A 25,392-nucleotide genomic window follows, 5' to 3' on the forward strand; every position below is an offset into this window, starting at 1 on the left:
CTTAGGGATTGGAAATGTCAGATTGTTGGTATTTTTACTGCTACTTCAAACTTAAACATAGCTTCTCAACTGGAAATGTACTTGATTTCCAAGAGATTTGAGACAAAAACACTTATTATGCTAATTATTGGGAACGAATTGCAATAAGTAATCTGCCATTTCCTACCATATGGAACTATCTCTCCATCTCAATTAAACTAGTCTCTTTCTGTTCACAATTTCAAGTCAATGTTTTAAAGTTTTATTCCAATAAAAATCATCATAAATAAAGTGTATAAACTCAGTTTTAGAAACTCAAATTCGCCCGACACACACGATCTTTATTACAGACATAGAGCTCTTTGGGTCTATCAGCATCATTTCATTGAATTGCTCTGGATTAGAAAAAACATTTGCAACACATTTTGTGAAAAATTCATTCTAATGGTATAATGCAAAGTATCTCCAACATCACTAAAGAGCAGAATCTAAAAAATAAAACGGTACTGCATTTAAGATTTTCAAAATTTAGACATACAGGACTATTGTAAATCAACAAGGCTAATCATATTTTCTCACACAAATGGGAGAGAAAAAGGTATTGGACAAAGAAATGATATGAAAAAGTTTTCTTTGTCAATCGATCATTTATTCTCAGTCATGGTCAGACTTGATGTGCATGAATTCAAATCAGGTACAGAAAGGGAAATAAAGAGTTGAAAAGAAAGATGGCATTAAATTGAAGAGAAAAGGAGAAAGGGAAAAAAAGAAATAAGAGATTTAAAATCTCCTAAAATAATTCACACCCTGAAGGAATAGACTTCACACTTTAAATTGTTCACTTTTTGAGTAAGAGAGACTGATTGACTAATTGAGCCTAATCACATTGTTACAAGAGTACTTGGACTCAGCTTTTGGTGACTAAGTTCAACTGAAAATGAATATGGAAATGCAGCAATGTCATGATCAAATCAGGCTGCAACATGTGATGAATTACAGTTCTTCGATAACTCTTCTTTATCCCACACTTCTAGCTGTCTTTTGTATTAACAGCATTGTGCATCATTCGAGCATTGCTGTTATTTTGACAAAATTTGGACCATTATGCTTCTAGTGTACAGAAGGAATCCATAAAGATCAACACCATATATCTCTAGTGTATAAAGCTAATATGAAATTGTGTTTTCTTCCAGTTGTAGATTAAGAATTGTTGGGAAAGGTGATTTATAGTCATGAAACATACAACAGTGATGAGAAACAGTTTGACAAAGCTAACTGGCAGTTGGTATCAGGGAACTTATTTATATTTTAAAAATCACTAATAATTTCACAATTAACTTTTGTTAAATATGACCAATCGTATGAATAAAAAGCTGTAAAATACACAATATTCATAAATCCTGTTTATATAACATCTTGTATTGTTTCATGATAACCCAACAGAGGGTCTTACATTCCAAAATGCATTAAATCCATCCCACAGGCAAAGACGTGGTTTTCCTATGGAATAAATGTAAATGATAAATGCATAGATAAGTTCTAATTTGAATATATATAATCTTATTAGCTGACAAAGCAGGAATAAATGGACAGTAAATGTTTTAATTCAATGAATAAACTTTTCTTCACAGTCTACCCAGGGATGTTTACAATGAAAGTTCATGCTCTAACTAGGTACTTTGAGCTGATTAAGATGCTAACCTATACATTGTGATTTAAACAGCTATTTAGCTTCCAATTTCACCAAATAAAAGGTTTAAACTTCTATTATAGCTGTGGTAATTTGTTAGTCAACGTGTTCACTAATAGACTTACTGGAATGAAAAAAATGGTGCAATTTCTTTACTTCTTCCAATGGATATAAATTCGACATTATTTTTAAAGTCAATTAGCGTGAAGAATAGTGTCATTCAGCATGTGGCTGTACTTTGCAGCTCAGTGTTGTCATGTTGTTCTTGATAGGAATCACAAGTAGATAAAAAGCAATGAAATGATATGTGTAAGTTTAGTACTATAATAAAATCTGCTCAATAATAAAATAAGGGAAATTACATAAAGGGCAAGCAAATTTAAACTTGCCATTTTCTGAGGTCAGCCCTTCTTTGTAAAAGTCCCTCAATTTCTCAGTACTAATTGCGTGAGGAGGTATTGAGGTATAACAACAAGGAAAATTCCAGATGCATTCTACATTCACTTGGAATAAAGGGAATACTGTTTGGGCCTACATCCCAGCTAGCTTTTCCTCAAGAAAGAATCAAGTTAGAGAACAGTGGAGGAATTAAAGACAATCTTGGTCTTTGCATGACCAAAAACAAGTCCTGTCTCTCAAGCAGACTCTGTTGAGGTATGTACAGTCTGCTATAATGCGCATTTCTTCAACATGAATTGGCTATAATGTGATTGAATAATTTAGACCATTATTTGTAGAAGATGAACTTTCCTTTCCTGTATTGGCTACAGTGCAATTCCAGTCCCATTGGTTTAAATGGTGCTGCTATTGCGCGATTTTCTTATAACGTGGGATCGCAGGGGAACGCAACAATTATATCAGAATAACCTGTATGAAAAATGGATAAAGCCTTATTTATATGATACCACACATTCATCACGTTTTGGCATAATATCTATTTATGCCAGAAAAGAAGCAGGAATTTTAACACCAGGTTTAGTCAGGTGAAATGTTGCAGTATTAGAACACCAAATTCCAAACCCGAATCCATCTCAACCCTGTTCACTTCCAGTTTAATGGGGAGGCAAGGCAGCCAATAAACCCCCAGGAGCCCAGTGGTAATTGAAACATTGTAATCACTGTTTTAATTTAAATTGTAGTCAGTCAATAGTTCCCATCTTGGGAAATTTAACATGGACCACCAGACCCAGAAAGTAAATGCCTTTTTACTTTTTTACTGGACTCAGTCTGCCTGTTTGGTTCATCTGCTCACCAACCCTTTCAAACTGCTGATCCCTCTCCTACACAATCCTGCCAATCTCCCCATGAGTCTTTCTGCTCTTGTCCATTAGACTTCCAATCTCTTGATGACGACTCTTCTCATCGCTCCATGAGGCCTCCAAATTCCCTCAAATTCTCTGATCTCCTCCTCAAACCTTTCAATTTCTTTCACAACGCATCTATTCTCCCCCCAACAGGCCACCCCTCACATTTTGCATCCTCTAATCCCTCCCTCCCTGTCTGTCACTCCTCTAACTTTAACATATCAACCAGCGTGCCTCTTAGTCTGCTTGGTTGTGGCCAAGAATTTGAGACAAAAAACACAAATGTATTGTCGTTAAATTTCTCAAGGCTGCAAAGGAAATCTGAAATAAATACAGAATGCTCAAGAAAACTACCAGGTCTGGCAGTATCTGTGGAGAGAGAAACAGAATTAACGTTTCAAGTCCAATGACCCTAATTCAAAACGAGTGAGGGAAATCCATTCTTCCAAAACCATTCTGTCCCCTGCCTTTTCAAAAATTTATTCATAATATGTGGGCATCATTGGCTTGGATAACACTTATTGCACATCCCTTGTGGCCCAGAGGTCAATTAAGTACTAACATTTCTGTGGGCTTGCACTCACACGTAGGCCAGCCCAGGCAAGGATGGCAGATTCCCTTCCCTAAAGGACATTAGTGAACCAGACCGGTTTTATAACAATCATAGAGGTTGCTGTAATCATGATTATCATTAAGTTTTTTTGTTAAAAAACTCAAATTTCTTCACCTGTCATAATGGGATTTTAACCCATGTCCTCAGAACACTAGCCTGAAGTTCTGGATAATGTGAGTTAATATCCAGCCAGTTGTATTTGGGATGGAATATTGAGATCAAACTGCATATAATAATGAATAACAAACTAAACAATTATTTTGACATGTTCTCTATTTCCTACTATAATTCATTGATCGTAGAAGTGATTGAAGTCATAATATTAAAGTTCAGGTTTATTCAACAGGCTCGGTAAATAAGTATCTTCCTTTAAAATGTTATCAATTATCTAACCTCAGCTCCTGTAAAAATACAGAATGATAATCCACACAATACACAATAATTGAATCCTAAATCAAATGATTCATAAGAGAAATTGAGCCTCTTACACTATACACTTCTAGAAAAAAATAGCACTTGCAGCAATTTTATAGTATTTTGAGCTACAGACAAAACTGTTCTAAACCATACTTAGCATTTGGACTTAATTTTGTGAATCATAGATCATGTCTAATCTGTGCTAGATTTACTTATTTTCTTAAGTCTGTTGTCAAAGGTCCATGATTTTAAAGGTTTACTTCACTTTTTCTGTAAATCACTGGACAAGATCAGAATATAATAATCATCCTTTATTCTGGGTACATGCTGTAATATGCTGTGATTTCACGATTGCATGCCACAATTATTCTTAATGCAATCTTTAACTCCATAAAGTAGCCTTCTTCTATACAATGAGAAGTATGTACTGAATAAAATGAGATAACTTCTAATATGTTCTCCAACCTGTCATACAAGATAGATAAAAGTCAAAAAAGTGTTGATCCTTATAGTGTGCCATGCTATCACATAGTAAATAGGTTAATGTCCCTGTAAAGTGTTCTGCTCCTCATTCATAATCTCCCCAGTGCCAGAGAGTCTTCATACTATGCTCTCCTGCCATGCTCTGTTAGCTGACTATTGCAGTTGTCATGCTTGCTCCCTGGAGTATTACTTCCTCTGAATCATGCATTCCTTTTCCTACTGAGCTCCAGGTCTATTCTTGCCATCTTTTCCAGCATGATATCCCTTCTAAAGTTATTCCTTACTGTTATCATTAGTAAAAGACTAACTGAACAGTCCACTTTTCACTTAGCTGTACAGTGCTTCGGTTTTATTGCAGGGTGTGAGTGGATGGCAGTTTGGCACAGCATTGACTACCCTGTTCCAAGTAATAGCTCTGTAGCTAGAATTTTAGTTGTGCATTTCAAATGGATGACCCACTAACCTCTGAGAAAAGATTAATGCCTTATTAGACCATTCAGACATGGGTCCTGTATCATTTTGAAAGTTTCAATGAGATCTGTCCTCACTTTTTGACACTTCAGAAAGTTTAGGCCCAGTTTGCCCAATCTCTCTTTCTCAGACAGTCCTACCATGCTGGGAACAAATCTGGTGAACCTTTACTGCACTCCCTCTATATCATTTCTGAGTTAAGGAGACCAGAATTGCAGACAGCATTCCAAGTGCAGCCTTAGCAAGCTCCTATGCTTTTGAAGAAAGACATCACTTTTCCTGTACTCAAATCCTCTTGCAATAAAGCCTAACATTCCATTTGTCTTCCACATAGCTTGCTACAATTATGCATTAGCCTTCAGTGACTTATTGGCACCTAAGTCCCTTTGTACATCTACACTTTTCAACCTTTCACCATTTAAAAAGTACTCTGTATTTCTGTCCTTCCCACCAAAGTGGACAATCTCACGTTTTTCCACATTATGTTCCATCTGCCATGATCTTGCCCACTTACTGAGCCTGTTCAAATCCTTCTGCAGCTGCTTTACATCTTCCTCACAAATCATTTTCCTGCTTAACTTTATATCATCTGCAAATTTGGAAAAATCTTTTTGGTGAAAATAGACACAGAGTAATCATTTAGTTTCTCAACCATTTCTCTATTCCCCTTTTATAAATTCTCTGACTCTCCTTCTAAGAGACCTCACATTTGTCTTATTCAAAGTTTCCTTTTTACATACCAATCACTTTTTATAGTCCAATTTTGTTTCATATTTGGTCGCATTGCATTCATATTCTGATCTTCCTTTCCTTATTAGTTTCTTGGCCCTGCTTTGCTGTATTCTAAAAACCTATGAATCCTCAGATTCATGACTATTTCCATTCACTTTATAAGCCTTTTTCTTTAAATCTTATACAATTCGTAATTTCCTTTGTCAGCTACTCAGTTGACCAACCATTTTTTAGGTTTCTGCACCTTTGAAAGAATGTATTGTTGTTGTAAGCCATGTAATAGTACGTTAAAGATTATTTGTTGCCTGTATGCAATCATGTTTTTTAATGTATTTTCCCAACTGAGTTCAGCCAATTAGTAATTTGTGCTATCATAATTTCCGATTCAAACTTAACGTCCTTTCTTCAAACTGAATGCCATCACTTTCAAACATAACTTAAAATTTTATCATATTGTGGTCTTTCATCCCAAAGGTTCTTTTATAAGAAGACTGTTAATTATCCTTATTTAATTCAATACTAGATCTAAAATAGCCTGTCCTGTAGTTGGCTCCTCAATATACTAATCTAGAAAACCACCTCGAAGACAGTCTAGAAACTCATCCTCCATGGCTTCAGTGTTCAGTTGGTTTACCCAGTCTATACGCAGATTGGAATCACCCATATGCTAATGCTATATGCATCTTTCATCTCCTGATGAATACCATGGTCCACACTACCACTGTTATCTGGTGTCCTATAAATAATTCTAACAAATGTCAGCTGCCCCTTGTTGTCTCTGAGTTCCAGCCAAACAGATTCTACACATTACTCTTTTGAGTTGTGAATCCCTCTGACTAATGCACTGATCCAATCCTTTATTATCACTGCAGTTCCACCTCTTTTTTTTTCCTTTTTGTTTGTCCTTCCTAAACATCAAATTTTCTTTAATATTCTGATCCCAATCTTGGTCGCCATGCAACCATATTTCTATAATGACAATTAGATCCTAGCCATTTACCTCTATTTCTGCCTGTATTTCATCCATTTTGTTATGCATGCTGAATGTTGCAGATAGTGTCCTTAACTTTATCTTTTTGACATTTGAAGCCTATTCCATGCTCGGCTTTGTATCTCCTGTCTTCTAGTGTCCCAAGCATCTTTTCAATTTCCTGTTGCCAACTTTACTTCTTTCCAATCTCCCCTCAAGTTCCCATGACAACCTACCCAACAGCACTAGCTGGACGCCAGTAGCAATCTTTTAGGAAGTAACCCATTCAGCTTTTAGAGGTTGCACCTGCCCTAGAACTTGTCCTAATGCATCAGAAATCTGAAGGCCTCCCTACTACACCAGTCCTCAATCAATCGATCATCTTAGGCTCACTAGCACATGACATTAAAAGTACTCCTGAGATGCATTCCTTCCTAATTCCCTGAAATGTGCTTGCAGGACCTAAGCCCAAATCCTATCTATGACTCTTGGTACTAATTTGAACCATGACTTCTCATTGACACCCCTCCCATAGAATGATGTCCTGCCTAGTCTCCGTAGCAATACATCATCCTGGATTGACCCTTAAAGCTGCAGAAAACTGATAGCCAAATCTCTAATCAATATTGCCCTTTCATTCTTCTTTCTCCCCACAGTACAACTGAGACTGCTATGCTACCATCAACATATCTATGACTGAGATGATCAGGTTGAGTTTAGCAGAGGGAGGGGGTGCAGCTGGGTGGATGGGTGTGCCAGATTAAGTCCAGTAGTGGTGATGGTGACAGTTCCGGTTTAGCAGAGTGTAGGGAGAATTGAGTCAGGTCAGCATCCAGTGGTGAGGGATGGTTGTGTCCATCTTGGATGGGGTTGGGCAGTGGGAGTAAGGAGGTGGTCAAGTTTGGTCTCGTAGCAGGGTGTCAGGTTGGTTCAGTGAGGTGGGGGTTGGAGGGAGGGAAGGTCAGGTCCCAGAGGGAGAGTCAGGGCAGAGTGTGGGGTATATGTGGGTGCAGTTGTGGATGCATGAAGTCAGTTTGGGGTCAGTTTTACAGTTACTCAGGAGTTAGCATATTTAATGGACCTAACTTTCTCTGTAACTCTTTTACTTAATTTCATTGGAACCATTTGAAGTCTCCAATTCTAAATATAGACTTCCAGAGGGTTCCAGATGCAGAGGACTTGCCCACAAGAAAATTCAATTTCCTGGGTAATTCCTTCAGGGTGTGCTATGAGGGGAATTCCCACTAAGACTAGAATAACCATTGTCTGGCTACCAGAACACCTAAGACATTAATTCTCATCCTGGCATGACAAAATTTGATCCCTGTGATAGTTCATCTTCTGTGTCCTCCAAACTCTATCTATTCAATTTAGAAAGGTCATTGGACTCAAAACATTAACTCTGTTTTTGCTCTGCAGATACTGCTAGACCTGCTGTGTTTCCCCAATACTCTGTTTCGGTTCCATTTAGTTTAGCTGGACTAGCCAGCATCCACAGAGGAACCAACCAGTTCTCTGCCCCTTCCAATCAAGTGTTGCTCCAAGCAAGCAACTGAAAGAGTGAATCATAATAACATCCAACTGTGAAAACTTTCCAGGTCTTGAATCACTTCTGTTAGGGGTCAGCAGGACACCCCTATTTATCCTCTACCCCATGGAACTGAGTGCATTAACATTCACCCAACAGTAAACACTGTGCTTGGTTCAAGAACAGAACAGCATGAATAATAAAAGCTGTAGGCCGTGATGACATCGCATCATAGTATGAACATTTATATTTGACATCTAACTGTGCCCTTAGCCAAGCTACTTCAATACAGTTACAGTATTTTTATCTACCAAACAACATGAAAAACTGTCCGATTATGTCCTGTCTTGAAAAGATCTCTGGAATCGGTAACATAAAAAGGACATCCTCAGTACTTGGGAGCCTCCTGTGAAGCGCTTCTGTGGTGTTTCCTCCGGCATTTATAGTGGCCTGTCCCTGCCGCTTCCGGTTGTCAGTTTCAGCTGTCCGCTGTAGTGGCCGGTATATTGGGTCCAGGTCGATGTGTTTGTTGATGGAGATTGTGGATGGCACTCTATAAATGCCGGAGGAAACACCACAGAAGCGCATCACAGGAGGCTTGCCCTATAATGGTAGTGTTGTCCCAGTCGAATTCATGTTGCTTGTCGTCTGCGTGTGTGGCTACTAGGGATAGCTGGTCATGTCGTTTCGTGGCTAGCCTCACAGGAGGCTCCCAAGCACTGACAGGGGGACAAAACGTTTGCAACAAAAACTTCCAGCTCGGCGAACAGAACCACAGCAACGAGCACCCGAGCTACAAATCTTCTCACAAACTTTGATAAAAAGGATAAGATATTATAAAAATGACAATCTTGTAAAATTCCTGAAGAAGGGCTTATGCCCGAAACGTCGATTCTCCTGTTCCTTTGATGCTGCCTGACCTGCTGCGCTTTTCCAGCAACTTAAGCTCTGATATCCAGCATCTACAGTCCTCACTTTCTCCTAATGTTGTAAAATTATTGACATGTTAAGCAATAAATGAGGACAGCATGGGAAGTGATGTCTTGAAGTTTCCTATTAGATTTAAATAAACTGATCTGGAATTGGGCAGTTACTAATTTCACAATCCATGATTAACCATGGACTATTTATGAACAGTTCATTTACTAATAAGTCAATCAGAGTTCAGGATATCTTTGATGATGCATATTGGGTGTTGGCTAGCAAGGGTTCATGACACCTCAGTTTTAGTAATTTAATGCATGAAAAGGAAGATCAAAGGCAGAAGATCTTTAGTGATCAGGACTAGAGATTAATATAGAAATTGCTGGAAAAACTCAGCAGGTCTGGCAACATCTGTGGAGAGGAAGCAGAGTTAACATTTCACATCCTGTGAAGCTTCTTCAGAACAGAACTAGAGACCTGTGCCATGAGCTAGCATGGGGATAGGCTGTAAACTATTGTTTTATTAAGTTTCATTTATTTTAACTGCTATGATAAATCTAATAAATTCTTGTGAAAACACATCCTTGACCCTGGAATAAGTCTTATAACTAAGCAGGATCAGAAGACTAGCTGTTTTTCTCAAACTGAGTGTATTAGTAATAGGAATTGATTTGGTAATTATTAATTATCTTACAATTAAAGTTAAAATGCACCTAAATTCTTATACAGTTACTGGCTCAAAATCATGGGATTCCCCCCCCCCCCCTACTATTAGCACTGTAGGTGTTCCTGCACCACATGAACTACAGAGGCACAGGAAGAATATTCACCATTGTTTTCTTAAGAGAAATTAAGAACAGGCAATGCTCACATCACATGAACAAATAATAACAGCTATTTAGTACTAAAGGCTTACAGGACTCTGTAGTATATGTTCATGATAAACTGATGTACCTCCAGTTAATTGTGGCTTAATGGATCAGGTAAATGAACTGGAGTTCGGTTGCTTGCATTCTCAACTCTGAGTCAGTAGGTTGTGAAGCGCTACATGGACAATGGTTTATCCTTTGACATTAGACAGGGTCGTCTATTGTGGACATAACAAATCCCTGTCACTATTTTAAAGAAGATCAGGGAATTTCCCTCTAGTGTCCTGGGGAACAGTACTCCCACAATCAAGACCACTAAATAAATTTATTTTGTCATCATGACATTATTTGTAAAAGCATGCTGTATGCAAATTAGCTGTTGCATTTCTTACATTATAAGATGACTGTCCTTCAAAGTATTTCATTGACTGAGGAAGGGTCACCGGACCTGAAACATTAATTTTGATTTATTTTCACAGATGCTGCCAAACATGCTGAACTTTTCCAGCAATCACTATTTTTATTTCATTGACTGAATTGCTTTGGGGTCAATGTCTTGAAATGCTCTTTACAAATGCAGGTATTAAACCTAAGTACATTATTTCACCTGCCTGTGTGGTTGCATTTTTATGAAAATGATTTATCCTTTAACCGGTACCAAAGTAATAATTTCTACAATTGGTTGTAACATTTAGGCTATAAATTTAGTTTCAGTTCTGCGATTTATAGACTACTTAATACTTGATTCAATTTATTCTACAAATTATGAATGATCAATATGAACTGCATTTATTTTAAAAAATCTGTCCTTGCTGTACCTTGGATTTTGGCATAATTTGTAGCTGCATAGCCATTCACTGATTTTGTTTGCAAGTCACTAATTCAATTTCAGAATTGTAATAAATAGATTCCTACAAAAATGTATTAGTGCTAGAGAAAAATCATACACATTACAATAAGTAAAGGTAAATTAAACAGAGATGACACATTACAATAGATCCTTACTGAAGTACTGAAAAATGTTCACATATCAGTTTTTTGATATCACACGACTTATTATAATATAATTCCAGTAGTTTTAAATACTTACTGTGAGATCATTAGCAATAAGCATTTCTCCTCCATCATCACTACATTTCACATCAACTCAATGAAAATCATAGCTGGGCAAAATGACACTCTTATCACTGCACAAAGGATTTCATGGTTTATATTAAGAACACAAATCCTTCTAGATTTTATTATGGTTGACAAACAATCTATAGATGAATTAGAAGTCATAGAGGATTTGAATTCTCACTTTCATTAATTTTTGTGTCAACCGTTAATCTACATTGCTTCTTCATTGTTTTGTTCCTCTCTCACCTGGAGTATTCTCTGTGAATCTGTTTCCTCTTCATGCTTAGTATCTTTATGGGATCAATAATCTTGTTTGCTAGTTTTTCGGAAAAAGTAGATATGAGCAAAGTGAAGGTGCTTGGACAAATGAAGATTAAATTCAACTTTGGTAGAGATACAAAAAGGGCACTTTTGAATCAGTCACCAACTATATCATTCCCAACTGTTCTTTGTATTGTTGATTCTGGAATTTGCCTCTTAACTTTGGACCATTTAAAAAGGAAATTCAACATGCCAACCTGTTATAAATTTCAGATTAACATTAGAGATTGTATTTGATTCAGAATCATTGATTACTTCCACATGGGGATCTCAATTCATATTCCTCACCATCTGAAGATCACATTTTCTGGCCAACATCTATTTAATGATGATCTGAGCTAAATCTGACATAGATTTTCTTTTTGTTTAAGCACAAATATTAAGGCGTATGGGCCAAAGGCCAGTAAATGGAGATAGGCCACAGGTCAACATGATCTCATTGAATAGCAGAATTGGCTTGGGAGGCTGGATGGCCTACTCCTGTTCCTATGTTCCTATCTTACTGAGCGATTGTAACAATTAAACTCCTTGTGTACACTGGTTTCTATTGTCCTTACACAGTACCAGTTGCCACATCTTAAATTTAGACAGTAATCTGAAAAACATCACAATGGCTCAGTGGTTAGTACTGCTGCCTCACAGCACCAGCATCCCAGGTTCAATTCCAGCCTCGGGTGACTGTCTGTGTGGACTTTGCGCATTCTCCCTGTGACTGCATGGGTTTTCTCCGGGTGCTCCGGTTTCCTCCCACAGTCACAAAGATGTGCAGGTCAGGTGAATCGGCCATTCTAAATTGCCCATAGTGTTAGGTGCTTTAGTCAGGGGTAAGTTTAGAGTAGGGGAATGGGTCTGGGTGGATTACTCTTCGGAAGATCGGTGTGGACTTGTTGGGCTGAAGGGCCTGGTTCCACACTGTAGGGAATCTAATCTAAACATCAATGAGAGTGAACATATCTAATTAGTTTTACAGAAAATATCTGAACTAACAGAACATGGTTTTCACATGATTCAATTTATTTCTTCTTGTATTGTGAGAAATAACAAAATACACCACAGTGCCTGTATTAATGAGCTAATTCTATTTACTACGTAGGTGTCCCTGTACTAATCGTCATTAAGTTTTACACTTCTGAGACACATGCTTTCAGAGGAAAGGTAAAATAGCCAATGTCCCAGAAGACCATACAGCTGTTCTCCTTAGAGAGAAATTATTAGTGATGGTTTAACCTGAGGGTCACCATACCTCAGGTGAGGGGCAAGGTTAAAAACGTGGGATCTTTATTGTAACTTCAACCAATACATGCATTAATATCTCAGACTGGAATCTCAGATTTGGTAAATGGGATTTATACCCATCTTGCTGTTTCAGACTCAAAATAAGTGACTAATCTTTCCATAGATCTAAACCTGGAGAAAAATTAAAGGTGACTCCTTCCTCAGCTCTTTATTTTGAGGATTTGCCAGCTACCTCAATGGCTACATTGAATGAAAACCAGTCTTTTATAAAGGTATGAACTACTGCAGAATATGCTTGAGGATCCCAAGTGGCTCACAGTTGGTATGGGAGATGAGAGTTGGATGGCTGATTCCTCTAGTATTCTGATAAAGTTAATCAACATCCTGCGTGGTTTTTTTGTACCTTTATGACCTGAACTTTCACTTGTATCAGTAATATCATGTCGTTCAAGTGAAGTTGTTTGTTTAAACACTGTCAGCTATTTGAAATGTTAATATAAGGAGATTGATTAATATGTATAATGGATGTGGATGACTTAGAGACATAACAGCAGAAGTAAACCATTTAGCCCATTGAGTCTGCCCTGCCATAGAATAAGATCATGGCTGATCTGATCATCCTCAACTCCACCTTCTTGCCTTTTCCCCATACACCTTCATTCCCTTACTGATTTAAAATTTTGTCTATTTCAGCTTTGAGTATACTTAATGGGACAGCCTCAACATCCCTTTGAAGTAAAGAACCTCACAGACTGACTTCCCTCTGAGATAAGCAATTTCTACTTATCTCTGTTTTAATGGGTGATCCCTGACTTTAAGATTTGCTCTGTGGTCCTGGACTCTCTTTATAAGGGAAACAACATCTCTGCATTTACCCTGTCAATCCCTCAAAACAATCTTCTATGTTGGGAGGACTGCTCCCATTCTTCTAAACTCTAATGAGTACAAACCCAAACTACACGATTTCTCCTCATAAGACAATCCTTGCTAAACTTGAAACCAAGTGAACCTTCTCTGGACTGCTTCCAATGCTTAGATAAGAGAAACAAAACTGTTCACAGTATTTCAAGTGTTGTCTCACTAGTGCATTGCATAGCTTTAGCTACCTGAGTTCTGAACTATGGCACTAATAGTGTGTTATTTGAGTAAGAAGGTTCCTTTGGAAGAAACATGAACTAAATCTATTAGTTTCAAATAGAATTCAAATTAATTGATGGAATTGTGACTACAACCGATCACATCAATAGGGTAAATAGACAAGGTATTTTCCCTGGGGTGGCGGAGTGCAGAACAAGAGGGCATAGGTTTAAGGTGGGAGGGGAAAGTTTTAAAAGGGACCTAAGGGGTAACATTTTCATGCAGAAGGTGGTGCCAGAGGAAGTGGTGGAGGCTGGTACAATTACAACATTTAAAAGGCATCTGGATGGGTGTATGACTAGGAAGGGTTTAGAGAGATATGGTCCAAATGCTGGCAAACGGGACTAGATTAATTTAGGATATCTGGTTAGCATGGACAAGTTGGACTGAAAGGTCTGATTCCATGTTGTACATCTCTATGACTCTATGAATATTTCTCAATAAAATATTAATGATATTCAGAAATAATTACTTTACACAATATGAAATCATAAACTGTCATGCTAGAAAGTGAAAATTCTTACGACAATAAAAATATTCCATTATTATATTTTTAATCATCTGATTTAAGGCAGTCACCAGTTTCTATATACTAATGTTTATAAAACGTTAGAACATCATTTAGGATACACCAACATAACTTTATTCATATGAATTTTGTATTATGAAACATGATTATTGATCTGAATATAATTAATACTTTACTAAGAACTAGTCCGTGTTACTGTGATCAGTTGCAATCAGAACATAAAATTATTTTGTCAGTGAGCATGCTCCCTGCTGTGCACTGAAATATCAATGTTAGCATGTGCTGAGGAATACATTTGAAAGGAGTCTGAACCATTTTAAATCTTCTGCCAATTGAGTACAATTAAGTGCAGTTAATGGTCTATTGCAGCCACTCCCAATCTTTTCAATACCAAGTAATTCCAGAGTGCACAATGTGTTTTGCAGGTCTACACATGCTTGGGTCTGGAGTTTTGAGCACGCACTGTGGATTGGGATCCCTGGTGCCAGCAGATACTGCCTTTAATAATAGACATCAAGGTTCCATGTGAGATCAGAAGCATGGGCATTGCCTTGATGCTTAAGTAAAGTGGTGATGCTTCCCAAAGACACTGTTGTTGCTATGGCACACCAGTTCAAACCACTGGTCTATTAGATAATCCTGGTTTCATGAAGAACCAATATGGGACATTATGCACATTTTTTGACTTGGATACTCTACTACTGTTGCATACATTCTTTACACTTGAGCTCAATTATTGTAAATTAATGTAAACTATCATGCTGATGTCACGTATCATGCAATGCATAAAGCATAAGATTAACATTATATATAAGTCTGTGCAGTACTCCAATTCTCATTATTCCAACTCATTCTAAATTCTTCCTCCTAAATAAATCAATGATAACTTCTCCATATGAGGTAACCTGTTAATCACTGGGTCTACCAATGATTCTATGCTGCAATCTTCTGTTATGTGATTTCTTTGCCTTTAAACAAAGGGATTTTGAAAAAGAAGCAAATTATTGCAGATTTGGGAGAATTAAAACAAAAACAGAAAGTTCTGGAGAAAATCAGCATGGCTGGCAGCACCTGTAGAGACAGAAACCCAATGTGGGAGAGAACCTAACATGAGAGGAAAAGGGGTCAGTGGGAGAGGAGTCATCGATGGTAAGTAGTACCTGGTTCCATGGGGGGGACTATGCAGTATCAGACCTGCCATAGTTACTTGATGTGCATGAGGCTGTTCGGTTAAAGAGGATGCAACCAAAACATGAGATGAGGGCAGAATGGTAGACATTGTCTACATGGACTTTAATAAAGTCTTTGACTAGATTCCACATGGTAGACTGATTAATAAAGTTAGATCACACAGGGCTTCAAGGACAGCTTGTCAATTGGATACAAAATTATCTTGGTGAAGGATGGTGTTGGAGGGTTGTTTTTCAGACTGGAGGCCTGTGACCAGCAGTGCTCCACAGGGATCAGTGCTGGGTTCACTGTTGTTCATCATTTATATAAACAATTTGGAATAGATTTAAGGAGGAATGGTTTGTAAGCTTGCAGATGAGACCAGAATTGGTGATATAGTTGACAGTGAAGAAGGTTATCTAAGAATACAATGCGATCTCAATCAATTGGGCCAATGGGCTGAGGAGTGGCAGATGGAATTTAATTTGGATAAATGAGAAGTACTGCATTTTGGTAAAACAAACAAGTGCAGGACGTATACAGTTAATAGTAAGGTCCTGGGTATTGTTGTCGAATAGAGAGACGCTCAGTCATATAGTTCTTTGAAAGTTGCATCACAGGTAGACAGGGTGATTAAGCTGGCATTTAGCACACTTGCCTTCATTATTCAGACCACTGCGTGTAGGAGTTGGGATGTTAGGTTGAGGCTGTACAGGATGTTGATGAGGCCATTTGTGGAGTACCATGTAGAGTTATGGTCGTTCTGCTATATGATGGATACTATTAAATTGGACCAGGTTCAGAAAAGATTTACAACAATGTTGCCAGGACTGGAGGGTTTGAGTTATAAGAAGAAGCTGGGACTTTTTCACTGGAGTAAAATAGATTGAGGGGTGACCTTATAGCTGTTTATAAAATCATGAGTGGCATAGATAAGGTGAATAACAAAGGTTTTTTCTCTGGGGTAGGGGAGTTCAAAACTAGAGGGCATATTTTTAAGGTGAGAGGAGAAAGATTTAGAAGGGACCTGAAGGGCAACCTTTTCACACAGAGAGTGGTTTGGAAATGGAATGAACTGCCAGAGGAAGATTGATGGAGGTACAGTTACAACATTTAAAAGACATTTGGACAGGTACACTAATAGGATGGGTTCAGAGGGGTATGGGCCAAATGCAGGTAAGTTTAGTTTGGGAAATTTGGACAGCATGGACAAGTTGGACTAAAGGGTCTGTTTCCATGCTGTATGACTCTATGAGAAGAAGCCTCAGAAAGACAGACTGGGTAGGGAATTGGGAGAGTGCAATGTCTATTGGATTGATGGGGAAGGCCAGCAGGAAAGTGATATTTACATTTGGAGGTTTATCAAAATGGAGAAACAGAGACTGAAATGCACTCTTTGAAGAGCAACTGCTGTTCCTTTCCATCATGTGATAAATAACAAGTGAGCGATGGAGATGAAAATAGCTGCCACTACACCGGGGTGAGTGGTGGAAGTATTTCATTCTGTGTGGTAGGGGCTTGAATTTCAAATGAAGTGAGGCCTCCAAAGAGCAACTTCACTACACAGACAGCCATACACTGATGCATGAAAAAGCATAGTGAGTCATATAGGTTTGTGAACTATAGGCATTAGCTAATTGTATGCAGTGTAAATCCATGTCTCAAGCACTTCTGACCATATTGTGCACAATACTAACTAAATCTCACTAATGCCAATAATACAATATAATGTTTGTCTACCTGGAAAGATAGGATATGGTTGCTCACATAGCAATCACCTGTGATGTACTCATTGCCTGCACATGGTTCAGGAGCTGTCCACCATACCATGGATCACGGAACATCCTCTAGCGCTAAGGATGGGTGGGCTGTGTACCTTCAGCATTGCAGTTGTGTTAGACAGAGACGTATTCACATAGATGATGGTGAAAAGAGAAATGTATATTTAAAATGCTTTAAGGTATTTACAGTGATATTTCACTCATGCCATCTATGTGACCACAGATGGTCTTTTGCTTTCTGCCCCCTCACAACTTCTCATCACATTTCTGGGTTTTGCAGCTGGCAAGGAGTGTTGGTGCAAACGCTAATGGCTAGATGAAGGAGTGCAGGTCTGTGCACATATCCAGAAAACTCTGAGATTGCTAGACTCAGTTCTCATGGCAGCTGCCAACCTGCCCATGGAGACAGCCAGACACTAAACATACCTGAGACAGTAGCATCTTAATAGCATTGCTGCAAACCTGCAGTCATTGTGTCAGGTTGCCCAGTGCTCCTGACAAACCTGCCTGCTGCCCCTGTGTCTATTTGTAATGTCATTGAAATCCCCGCCTGCTGACAACATGGGGTCTCCTCCTGCCTGGGGCTGAGTAGGTGCCTGATTCCTGGCAGTGACAGAGTTCATGGGCATTTCTTCCTTGACCAGCTGTGGAGATGTGCCCACTGAACTCCATAGAAATCATTGGGGAAGTTCGAACCTTGACAGACAATTCCCTTGCTTCCTGGCACTCTTCATGAAAGTCTATAATTCCAGGTTAGAGATGGAGATTTCAGATAGCTTTGATGTATTCGACTGGACAATTACTCAAGAAAGATTAGGCAGAAAAATCCCAGTCTACATCCTGGGTAACTATGGTACAGATACTTCAGTGAGTCACAATAACCTCTTTAACCATCAAAATACACTCAAACCCCTGACTATGTCACTGACCACTGACTTCCACTTGCATCCCTACCTGACTAACCCTCCTAACCACGCTAGCCCTTGGTCACCTGTGTACCCCACTGATTCCCTTACTACCACTCCAACACCATAAATAACACCCCTTCTAAACTTCTGAACTACTCTCAACCATACCACCTCCCAACCAATCAATTGCCCAGAGCTGAAAATGTGTTGCTGGAAAAGCGCAGCAGGTCAGGCAGCATCCAAGGAACAGGAGAATCAACGTTTCAGGCATAAGCCCTTCTTCAGGATTCCTGAAGAAGGGCTTATGCCAGAAACGTCGATTCTCCTGTTCCTTGGATGCTGCCTGACCTGCTGCACTTTTCCAGCAACACATTTTCAGCTCTGATCTCCAGCATCTGCAGTCCTCACTTTCTCCTCAATCAATTGCCCACACCTGACTAGCTCCCAACACTTGACCACACCATGTTATGACCTTACTTATCTACCTCATTTACCTACCTATCTCACTCTCCTACTACCTCATCCATCTGAACTACCCAGGTACCACTTTTCCCATCTCTCACTTCAATTACCTGTTACCTTACCCACCTGCCACACTATCCAGCTACCACTCGACCCATCTATTACCTGGCCCACTTGCCACCTTGTGTGGCTACCACTATACCTACTTACCGCCTTATTTACACTAGCCTGTTCACCCACTATCCAGTCTTCTCACTTCCCACAACCACCTGCTATCATGTGAATTACTTTATTCACCAGCCCACCCATTCATTCATTCATCAACATTCACACTGGCACCTCTTATGGCAGCTAGTATCATAAAAAGGAAATGTGGCTTGTCTTTTTCTAATGCTGTTGCACTGAAACTGAGTATGTTTCTGGGCTTGTGCTTTCTGCATTCCCTGAATAGACCAGACTCAGAAGACCCAGACAGATACACGGAGTAGTGTCAGGTCACAGAAAAGTGGAGAGGCAATCCAATGGAAAATGCTGTTGGACCAATATTTTTAATGGTTCTGTCTATAATATTGTGGTTACATGAGAGATATTAAAGGATAAGGAATTATGGATATATCTTGATAGGTTATTAGTCTTCATTGTCATAAATAATATTCCACTTAAATTAATTGCATGTTTTAAATTGTGTTATCACCCTCAACCATGTCTTATACTTATTTTCTCTTTACAAAGTATGACTGAACCAATTAAAGAGCTGTTAGATCAAGTAGCCAAACGTTTGGGTAAAAACAATACATTTTAAGGAATGTCATACAGAAGGAAAATAGTGTAGAGAGGTAGAGAGATGTAAGCTAGCAATTATTAAAGGCAGTCAGCATGGCTTTGTGAGGGGCAGGTGATGCCTCACAAATCTTATTGAGTTCTTCGGGGAGATGACAAGACAGGTTGACAAAGGTCGAGCAGTGGATGTGGTATATATGGACTTCAGCAAGATATTTGATAAGGTTCCTCATGGTAGGCTCATTCACAAAGTCAGGAAGTATGGGATACAGGGAGATTTGACTATCTGGATTCAGAATTGGCTGGCTGACAGAAGGCAGAGAGTGGTTGTAGATGGAAAATATTCTGCCTGGAGGACAGTGTTGAGTGGGGTCCCGCAGGGCTCTGTTCTTGGGCCTCTGCTCTTTGTCGTTTGTATAAATGAGTTGGATGACGAGGTTGAGGGAAGGGTTAGTAAATTTGCAGATGACACAAAGGTTGGAGGTGTCGTCGATAGTATAGAGGGCTACTGCAGGCTGCAGCACGACATAGACTGGATGCAGAGCTGGGCTGAGAAATGTTCAACCTAGATAAATGCGAAGTGATGCATTTTGGAAGGTCGAACTCAAATGCTGAATATAGGAATAAAGACAGGATTCTTGGCAGTATGGAGGAACAGAAGGATCTGGGTGTCCAATTACATAGATCCCTCAAAGTTGCCACCCAAGTGGATAGGGTTGTTAAGAAAGCATATGGTGTTTTGGCTTTCATTAACAGGGGGATTAAGTTTAAGAGCCACGAGGTTTTGCTGCAGCTCTACAAGTCCCTGGTGAGACCATATTTGGAATATTGTGTCCAGTTCTGGTCGTCCTACTATAGGAAAGATACAGAAGCTTTGGAGAGGGTGCAAACAAGGTTTACCAGGATGCTGCCTGGACTGGAGGGCTTGCCTTATGAAGAAAGGTTGAATAAGCTTGGACTTTTCTCTGGAGAGAAGGAGGAAGAGAGGAGACCTGATCGAGATGTACTAAGTAATGGGTGGAATGGATAGAGTCAATAGCCAGAGACTTTTCCCCAGGGCAGGATTGACTGGTACAAGGAGTCATAGCTTGAAGACATTAGGAGGAAGGTATAAAGGAGATGTCAGAGCTAGGTTCTTTACGTAGAGAATTGAGAATGTGTGGAATGCATTGCCAGCTGTGGTGGTGGAAGCAGAGACATTGGGGACATTGGGGAACATGCACATGGATAGCAGTGAGTTGAGGGGTGCTATGTTAAGTTACTATATTTTACATTAGGATTAAACCTCGGCACAACATTGTGGGCCGAAGGGCCTGTCCTGTGCTGTACTTTTCTATGTTCTACGTAAAGCCTTGGGGTTAGAAAACTAAAGGCATGGCCACCAATGGTCCATCACAGAGTCACAGAGATGTACAGCATGGAAACAGACCCTAGACCAGAATTGAGCAGTACAGATATCTCAGAAAATTGTGGAGATGTGAATAGAGGGATAGGAACAGGAAGTTCTGAAAACAAGGATTTGAATCTTAAACTTAAGATATTGCTATAAGATATTACTTGCCTGAACCAATACAGGTCAGTAAACACAATGGTGGTGGGGCACTGGGACTACCAAGAGATAAGATTTTCCTGCTCCTCGGATGTTGCCTGACCTGCTGTGCTTTTCCAGCACCACTCTAATCTAGATTCTAATCTACCAAGAGTTAAGACATGAGCAAGAGTTTTGGATGACCTTGTGTTTATGGAGACTGGAATGTGGGAAACCAGCCAAGAATGCTTGGTAAAGTTGAGTCTAGGGGTAACAAAGGCATGATTTGGATTTCAGCAGCAGATAAACTGAGACGTGGATGGTGGTTTTGCTGAAATGGAAATAAGTGGTGCTAGTGATGGCTTGAATATGTAATCAGAAACACATCTTTCAATCAAAAGTGACACCAAAATTGTGAACAGATTGGCTTAATTTCAGGTGATCGATGGAGTCAACAGCTAGGAAATGGAGCTTAGAGTGCAGTCATTTGATGGAAGCAACACTGAAGCTTTCACCATCGCTAGCCATAGCTGCAGACTGCAACATGCCTGTGAAAGTGTATGGTGTGACAATAACATTTGGATTCCCTGAATAAAGTGTATCATGCAATGACCATACAAGTTCTGGAGCTACAGTAAATATGTTCTGAGGTATGGCCACAGAATCCCCTAACTTCCAACATCTTCAGGAGGCTTATGTGAGACACTTGATTAAAAGCTTTTGCTCAATGATGAGAACAATATACTGTAACTCGGCTTTCTCTGAGTCTTACAATGTCCCATGATGAAGTGTTGGTAGAACTAGGTAATTAGATTTTGGTTTAAATTGTCCATTTTTATATTGTTTTCATTGTAATGCTAACAAGATCATGGCTCCTTCAGCCATTTCTCACTCTGTATTTTGTATGAATTGCATGTACTAATTTTTAAAAATGTATTAACGAATAGCCATTCTTGAAACAGATGATTGTAAAAGTAATGTACCTTGTTGAAGTTATAGCTAGCCAATTGATATTATTAATAAACAAAATAAGATAGAGTTCTCATATAAAGCATTATTGAAGTCTTATCAAACATTTTAGTAAGATGTTTAAACAAATGAAAGATGAAAATAAATACTAAATAAACTTACCAAGCAACATCTCAGCACCCAATTATTAGGTTAATATTAGCCTAACTGAGAAGTAGCATACCGAATTCTTATCACACATTTAAATAAAATGTTTGAAGAAAGGCTTATTTCTGAATCTTGGGTAAGTACTTGGGAAAGCATCATGGCTTTGTGGAAGTCTGTTTTAGAAATCTAGTCCAGTCATCTAGTAATTTAGTCTAATAGATTAAAACTAATAGAATAGAGTCATACATTCCTGTCTTTTTTTGAATCAAATGTTAACAAATGAAAAATGTAAATAAATATTAAATAAACTTATCAAGCAATATCTAAGAAACAAATTATTAGATTAATATTAGCATGACTTAGAAATGGCATACTGAAGATTGAGAGAATAAGTAGAGAATAGATCTGAGTAGAGTTTTCTCACTAGAAAGATTCTGAACATTCTACATGGCAATCTCCACAGCTGGATATAGGATCAGAAACCTGAGGGAGCGAAAGTGACCTACTTTTCTATCGATTGTCCAACCATCTGAAGCTGTTAGAAAGTCACTTCAAGTTTGTTGAGTGTAGCTTTCTTTAAAGAAATTTTTTATAAATTTATAAATTTCTATCCAACTAAGTTTTGTTTTGCCTTAAATATTTAAGTTTTGCATGAGCAAAATCGGTTTATCCAGTCACTTAGACTTGATGTGGCTGAAATCAAATTAATATTGACTAAATTAAGTTATACTTGATGAATAATTTCCAGTGACACTAGTTGTATGAAAATATCAACAGAATCTGCACCACCCATACATTTTCACAAGAGAAAAGTTGAATACCTTATAACTTCAATACTCTGTTATCAGTCGTTTTGAGTTTCATTGGAATGCTTCTAAATTGAAGCCAGATTTGAAATTTCTAACATGGAGAATATCCACGTTTCAGATAAAATACACACTTTAGACTCTGATGGGCAGTTCCAACGTGAGCTAATGGCTCCAGTCACTCGGCTCCAAAATCATTACTTTCCCTCATTTGATCTAATACTAAGCTAGTTGTTACCTACCAGATGTCATTCATTCACAATCCCTTCTCTGCAATGCTATAAAATAGGAACTTCTTGCATGCAGAGGTTTCACTGGAATTTCCAATACCAGTTCAACATTCTACACTAATGGTGTAACGAGATCATATTATAGAAAAGGGATTCAAAATCCAATTCTGATTGGTTTAGGCTAAATTGGACTTCATCAGAGCAGATGGACTTGACTGGTCAATGCAGATGAAATGAACCGCACGATGTTATTGGCAGATTCGACAGAGGGCACAGGGATCGAAGTGTACCGCTGGAAATTGGATGAGGTGAATAAGGCAATAGAATCCATCTGCCTCTGCAGACGCCTGTGTACATTCTCTGCTTCAATCCTCCCTTCCCCTGGAATTAATATGACATTTTAAAAAAATATACACTATAGGACCCGAAATTTGGCGAGAAAAACTGCAAAGAACGGACAATATTTGAAATGAATGGGAAATAGCAAGTAACTGGATGAGATCAGTGATATTTTTGGTTGTCTAAGAGAATACGTACTTCCGGTTATTGGGGCTGTGCTACTCACATTGTTTCACTGAACTGCCTTAACATTATTTCGTTATTTGAGCTCTTAGCTTCCGGAACAGCAGGACTCGCCACTCAACCAAGGTAGGAAAACCCATCTGGAAATCTTTCATTTTAAACTCCAAGCAAAGAGCATTCGAAGTCACTTTGAGGAGAACTAAGTGTCTGTTTTTTTTAAATTCTTTTGGAGTAGCTCTTTCCCATAGGCGTGTAGCAGAATCGGTCTGTAGTTTTGTGTTTGCTGCTTGCGTGTGCCCACCGCTCTGCAAAACTGACTTGATTGGCAGTTTAATCCGCCCCCTTTATTAATGCTGCAACTGACTTTTTTTTGCGTCCTTTATAACAGATCAACCAAACGTTACTTTACTGCTATTCCCGGGGTAGGCTATGATTTTTTTTTGTTTGCGTGGCTGTTATCTTTGTAACGAGCACACGTTTGGACTTCTGAGAGTGCGGAGATAAAAGTGATGAAGTGATTGCAGAGCTGTAAGTGAGTGATGTAACTGAACTGGAATAAAGATTTGTTACGTGTAAAAGAAATGTGACACAGCCGGCTCCCAGCATTAATATTGTAGAACTAGCTTGAACCTATGCACCCTGTGCATGCTAGCCGCTAAGAATGCAGTTTTCAACATTATTTTGACTGCCATCAACTAATGTTTCAAAACAAATCTGCGCCTGTCAGACTGAGTGAGTGCAGCGTAAATCAAAGCGAGCAGACGAACAGCAGTCTGGCAATGAGCATAGGGTTATTTGGGCTGAGGTGAATGATGTTTCTTTCTCTCTGTCTCTCTCGTCGCTAGCCTTTTTGTTACCCCCAGCGATTGCTTCATCGCACAACGTTATGGAATAGACAGACGCGCATAGACGCATTACACCACCAGTGGTGAACCGTCTTTTCTCTTTGCATTGCACCCCCATCACAAAGCCAACCAGCGTGTGACCTTTTGCTTTGAATTTTGAAACAGTTCTTTATTTTATTTTGTAAGCACAATACAGTTGTGTCTACATGCCATTCAGTTGGACCTTGATTGGGGGAGGGGGGGCGGTGGGTGGTTTCATGTCATTTAATATCATATTGTTGACACCATTGCCTGATCTTAAACTTGCACATTGGAATTCTATTTGCCTCTAACTGGGTCCCTTTCCCGGCAGCCCTGAAGAGGACATTCATTTATCTGGTGCGACTGGTATCATAACGCCAGTGTGAGGGAGCGCGACTGAGCAGCAGCCCTGAGTAACGGATACTTACCTGCCCAACAAATGAGTGCCAGGATACACAAAGATTTGTCGCTTTCTTTGTCCTCTTGCAGTGGAAACAGGAACTTTTCTCACGCCAATGGCACCTGCGTAACCGAAGTGGGAAAGTTAATGTACTCCTTCTCCGCTACTGTGGTTCTTATCGTGTTGGTGACGCTGATCGTCGGCGTGATTGCCGTCTCCCTGATCACCTTTCACTTCCACAAAAGCAAGATGAAGAAGCGGAAGATGCAGAGGGCTCAGGAGGAGTACGAGCGCGATCACTGCAGCCCCGAGGCGCGGAATGGTTCCTCACCCAAGGGAGTGGGTGTGATGGGCAGCCCAGTTTGCCAGGCGGCTGCAGTCTCTCTGTCCCCCACACACACAGTGGACTCCTCAAGCCGCCTGGACCCAGAAGAATCCGAATCGGACCTTCACTGTACAGACACTGCGAGGAACCCCGTGTTCCAATCTGTGCTTTTGTAA

General features: G+C 39.2%; 1 protein-coding gene and 1 long non-coding RNA gene across 2 annotated transcripts; one reads left to right on the plus strand and one right to left on the minus strand.

Moving 5' to 3' along the window:
- Window positions 1-308: 308 nt before the first annotated feature.
- LOC122550717 lies at window positions 309-24,999 on the minus strand. Its single transcript, XR_006311925.1, has 3 exons — window positions 24,920-24,999; window positions 11,346-11,415; window positions 309-1,479 (listed from the first exon to the last, which is right to left on the minus strand). It is a non-coding gene; the product is annotated as an uncharacterized LOC122550717 (long non-coding RNA).
- Window positions 25,000-25,038: 39 nt separating this feature from the next.
- LOC122551058 (uncharacterized protein C11orf87 homolog) lies at window positions 25,039-25,392 on the plus strand. Its single transcript, XM_043692700.1, has one exon. The coding sequence runs from the start codon at window positions 25,039-25,041 to the stop codon at window positions 25,390-25,392; it is 354 nt and encodes a 117-aa protein (XP_043548635.1).

This window comes from Chiloscyllium plagiosum, chromosome 6 (genome assembly GCF_004010195.1).
Source record: "Chiloscyllium plagiosum isolate BGI_BamShark_2017 chromosome 6, ASM401019v2, whole genome shotgun sequence".
NCBI classification, from domain to species: Eukaryota; Metazoa; Chordata; class Chondrichthyes; order Orectolobiformes; family Hemiscylliidae; genus Chiloscyllium; species Chiloscyllium plagiosum.